Source organism: Trichoderma citrinoviride, assembly GCF_003025115.1.
Source record: "Trichoderma citrinoviride strain TUCIM 6016 unplaced genomic scaffold BBK36scaffold_10, whole genome shotgun sequence".
NCBI classification, from domain to species: domain Eukaryota; kingdom Fungi; phylum Ascomycota; class Sordariomycetes; order Hypocreales; family Hypocreaceae; genus Trichoderma; species Trichoderma citrinoviride.
Window position 1 is genome coordinate 1331091 of NW_020194718.1, and position 5247 is coordinate 1336337.

At 51.0% G+C, this 5247-nt stretch overlaps 1 protein-coding gene and 1 non-coding gene across 2 annotated transcripts; both read right to left on the reverse strand.

The window, feature by feature from the left end:
* Positions 1–1284: 1284 nt before the first annotated feature.
* On the reverse strand, positions 1285–3421 carry BBK36DRAFT_1123589 (ferric reductase-like transmembrane component; the record flags this gene model as incomplete). Its single annotated transcript, XM_024891075.1, has 3 exons — positions 1285–1763; positions 1809–2857; positions 2922–3421. The coding sequence occupies 3 exons, from the start codon at positions 3419–3421 to the stop codon at positions 1285–1287; spliced, it is 2028 nt and encodes a 675-aa protein (XP_024748189.1).
* A 1552-nt stretch (positions 3422–4973) lies between these two features.
* Positions 4974–5045, reverse strand: BBK36DRAFT_t130. Its single transcript has one exon. It is a non-coding gene; the product is annotated as a tRNA-Asp (tRNA).
* Between the last annotated feature and the right edge of the window lie 202 nt (positions 5046–5247).

Sequence of the window (5247 nt, forward strand, 5' to 3'; positions counted from 1 at the left end):
TCCCATGGTTAAGTTGGACGATTCTTCGAACAGAATTCAAGTCATTCAAAAGCAGTTGGGAATGAGGAGAGACCGTCGTCACAGCCACCTCACGCGACGCCATGCTCCTTTGCTTATTATATTTCCCCGGGACGAGCCCAAGCCTAAACCACTTCACCGGTGTGGGTGGCATCGCGATTTAGGGTCAACTCTATTCCACAACTTTAGCCATCTAGGACGAAGCCGCACCAAGAGTCTGAGTCGTCGATACTACAACCATCGCCCTCATTGGTAGGACATTCAAGTCGACGAGACCCGGGCAAAAGTACCTAGCTTCGAGGCGTCCAATCCCCAGACGTCAAGCAGGAACTTCGGTAATATAAGGGAGGCTTAAACGACGCCGAGTCTGTCTTGGCCTGGAACAAGCCACCACACTACTGAGCTGAAGCTCAACTCCGCCAGTCCGGGGAGAGATGACTAACATCAATCGCTTCTTTCAGCGCTGCTCGAACATGTTGACGCAACGAAGCTGTCGGGAGTTTGTTGTGGCTGATGCTGAGTTGCTCGGCAGTGAGTCTGTGGGTGCATCTGACTCGCTGTGGACGAGTCTTGGCCGCGCCGACCACGGCAACCCACCGGTATCCGCCAATCCTTTTAGACGAGCCAAACGGAGAGCTGCCAGACGGATGCTGGTCGTCAGAAGTCAGCTTCGGCAATGATAAGGTGCGCAGGGCTGCTGAGCGGGTGAGATCTCACCCCGTCTGAGGCCCGCCTTTCCGTCCGCACCCGGCCGGTTGAATAGATGCTGAGGTTGCTGAAGATTGCAAACTCCCCGGATTGATCATCGGAAGCAGGCTCGGCCAATCATGTTGTAGGGACTCGAGGGTCAACTTGGATACGCGTTTAGGCGTTCAGCCTTGGTCTCAGATGGCGATTGAGGGCATTCCCACCGCTCGTCAAGCCGGTCAGCAAGCTATATTTCATCGTCTGGGTGATGGTTGCCTGTCTACAGGTTTGTCTAAACGCGTACGCAAGATGTAGGAACCCACAAGCTGTAGGAGCCATTTCATGGGTGAGTTGGCACAGACATGAGCTTGCTCTGCCTCCGTGGCCGAGTACATGTGCCTTGATGACATGGAGAGTCTGTGACAGTTTCAGTTCTGAACGCTACAGGACGCGACTGTTCATGTCTCGCTGGAAGAGCTTTAATAACTGAAAGGTGAGTATGTTGTGACATTGTTATTCCCCATTTCCGTAATCCGTTTTATCAGAAGAAGAATTGTGACTTTATCAATCCTAGAACGTCTACCACGAGTAGGCATCAACCTCAAGGTGGAACTTGGTGTGACCAGCCCTGCCCGTCAACGATACCGCTGCCCTCACGTCGTCACAAAGGGATCCAGGTCCAGACACAATCACGCCCACCTTGTGCCATCCGAGACTTGCCTCTTCCTCAATGACCTCGGCCACACTGAATCTGCTCCCAATGCGTATGTCCTTTTGTGTAATGCTCGACGTATCCAAGGCCCCCTTGACCTCATCAACGAGACAAGCCGCAGAGTCCTTGACGCTCCAGACGACTCTGACGTTCCAGTGGTTGTATGCCCAGGGAAGCAAGCTTGTAATGCCTATTCCTCCACCTATCAGAACGAGTCGATCGCATCGTAGGAGGTCTTTCGGATCTCCGCTGGCATAAGGGCCTTCGAGCAGAGTGAGGAGGCCGCTGTGACGCTCGAGATGTTTGGTAATGCCAGCTGATTTCTTGATCAGCAATGTCACGCCTGCTTGGGCATGCTCGTCCGTGCAGGCGCCAACTGTTGATGAGACACCTGCTTGCTTGAGGCTCTCTTCATCTCGATGCGCACTGGGACTTGGCGATCCACTGAGCTCCTTGGAGTTGCTGGACCGATTGCTTTGACCAAAGATTGCCGTCGGAACAATGGAGAAAGGATGGTTCTCCCATGGTCGAAGAGGGCTGAGTGTGGGAAAGTAGGCATAGACATGTTTCCCAGGTTCCACGCCCCAACGGATCCCAGGTATGTCGACGCGAACATAGCCAGCGCCCAGGTCAGTGACGACCGACCTCCTGATACCCGACCTGAGAACCCGGACCACGCGCACGAGTCGATCTGCAAACCACACGGCGATGGCGGTGTACAGCCAATCTTCGTAACCAGATGTATAGCCCGGAAGATGCATGCCCATGGACTCATACCAAAGTACCAAGTGGTACCAGCAGCCAACGACGACAACAACCGACAGCACAATGTGAGAGACGAGGAAGATCTCGTAGTTGGCGCGACGGACATAAAGCCCACTTCCCAGCCATAGAGCTACGCTGCACACGGTTGCGGCCGCCCCCCATTTCCACCAGACCGTATTCTCGTACTGCTTATACGTCAGAAGGCCAAATATCGAATGCAGCACCGCATAGAGCGCGAACATGCGGCCGACCCATCTGTGAAGGAGGAGGTATGTCGAGTGAGACCAGTTTGCGAGCCACAGGAGCACATTGTTCCTTGACGCGAAGAGAATCAGGACAGGAAGAAGTGCAAAGGCAAAAGACCCCGTGCGGTACAAGAGGAATGCTATGAGCTCATGCCAAGCGTTTGCAAACCAAGCGTTTGGCTGCCGGATATGGTACTCGACGGCCGTGAAGACGACATTGAGAACGATGAAGAGTGTGATGTATATCCCTTGGCCTGTTGTCGGGGCATTGCCAAGTAGGAATGGCAGCGGGCGAACGGAGTATGTACCAATCGTACTTGGATACACCACATATGGCTTCAGCTTATCGAAGGCGTCCGGGATCCAAGGTAGATACCCAAGCCATGTGGTGAGGACGGGCAAGCCGACAGATACAACGACCAGAGCAACGCTGGAAAAGTCAGCCAAGTTGCATGTAATGGCGACACCGGACAGGTCTTTGGGCAGGGTCTTACCTGTACTTTGATTCGATCGCCGTCTCATCGCGGACTTCTCCCAGTACGTTCCATTGACTAAGATAAGTCGTCGGCGCAACAATCGAGGAGGCATTGAGAGTCGTATCGGAACTCTTTAGTTCGAGAACAGGCGGCCTTGGGTCGACCTTGAAGAGAGCTTCAGAAAAGGTCCATTTGGGCTGAATCGCTTTGTCGCCTGTGACCCAATCTTCCCAGTACGCCTCGAGCTTGGATGCTGGAACGTTGACGCACTTGTCACTCATGCACCATGCCACTGATGTGAGGAAAGGAGTGTTTTCGGCTCGGCAGGACGGGGAGGTGACCATCATCCCCATGCTATCACCCTCCATCTCCGTACATGGCAGCATGAGAGAAGTGAAAGACCGCAGACAGGACTCGGCGCACAGAGGGTCGTACGACGTACGGCCGAAGCCTTCCAGCAGGGCGGAGGCGCCATGGGCCCAGGACGAGAGGACGCACGCAGCCAAGGCGGACCTCATCTTTGCAATTGGTGCTGGTCGATGTGGAATAGGATGACCAACATCAGCCTTGATCAAGCTGCGGAAGGAATTCCAACATAATTTATATATCCACCGGAAGAGAAGCTTGAACAGATGAGGGAGACGTTCCACATCGTTGCGAAGTTGGTAGAGAAACTTGTTTAGCCATGCAATATACCCCTCAAACCTGCGCACTTGGAATGCAACCATTGGACGGCAGGGCACTCACTATTGGCAAACCAAAGAATTTGTTTATAGTTGCATTGCGTATTTCAGAGCTTCAGATGGATCTATTCACGCCAGTATCCAGGCTGCCGTCCGAGCGGCCGTCCGATATAACATAGCTGCATATACTATGGCTTTCATGTTTATGGTTATCTTTGTTGCGTTCTTCTAGCATATCAAAGTGACATGAGAAGAGCATGTTCGGCGAGAGTCCCTCATGCGAGTCATTGACGCTCCATGCGGGGGGGGAAGAAATCACCAGAATGACCTCCATATCATAATGTTAACACTTTGACTTAGCTGTCCAGTATCCCAAGTCTATCAAGGTTGAAGGAAGGGAGCTAGAATTTCATACTCTGTTTACTAGCCTTTATAACATATAGCAAGGCTAGGATTATATAGCTATTTCACCAGAAATTAAAGGCTTTATCTCTTCTGTTCAGACCAGTAAGAATAGCAGTAATAATAAATGATATATATGGATTCGCTGGAATCCTGAATACCCAAGTTGGGTTTCTGGCTAGCCACTCGTCTGGTGTCTTTCTTCCACAGCCTGCGCGCCTATAGCGACTATATCTCATAGATAGTCCTTTCCAATATGAGCAACTTTGAGCAGGTTTCTTTAGCTCGATGCCTGCAAGAAAGCTGGACCTTTGCCCCCGGTCTACGATCCAATGAGCTGCCGTCCATTACTCGCGCCTATTCACTCAAGGTAACAATCCCATTGGCATCTGCCGACACATGGGTCTTTACAACCTCGTCTCTTGGGTCTAGTCAATATCATGAATATCTGTAGCACCAAGCTCTGCTCTTGCATCTTCCAGTTGTGTTTTGAGCCATCACGTTCAGCCTGAGCAACTGGCAGCTATGAACACTATAGCTGCAAGCTTCCTTTGAAGACGGTCGTGGTCCCCCTCCTACCGTCTTTTGCAGCTCATGCCCAGCCTGTGGTGGCGATGCAGCAACACGCAGGTGAAGCTACATAGAGATGCAAGAATTACACATCCACATGGCTAAGGAGGGGCTTGGCACCAGTGATGATGGCATGCATACAATCATGCTTCATAGACTAGAAACTGCCTAATTGGGCCGTTTCCTGAGTCGTATAACAGCAACTCACTTCTTTGCTTTTCTGGCTGCTACTGAATCTTTTCTCTGGGATCTGTCTAGATTACAGACATCGCACAGACACAGAGACATGGGTCAGTTGACGCAGTATTTTTGGCGTAATATAAGAAAATATTATTTCAAAGGACCAAGATTACAAGAAGAAGGCGAAAAAAAAAGAAAAGAAAAAATCTTATAACCTCTGAGAGGTTTGGCGGATCTCTCCCGCCGGGAATTGAACCCGGGTCTCAAGCGTGACAAGCTTGCATACTGACCACTATACTACGGAAGATTTCAGGCGTTGGGCGCCTGTTGTAGCAGATCACGTAAGCGCTTGCGTTATTTTCATATATATTGATGGCCTAGGCCAAGACCCTCTGTAGCAACATAGAACTAACAAGACAAAGGAGAACAAACAACATCTTCATGAAAAAGACATGCTTCCGGAATAAACAAATTGAAAAGCGCTACCAGTTTGTCGAGTAATTGATGCC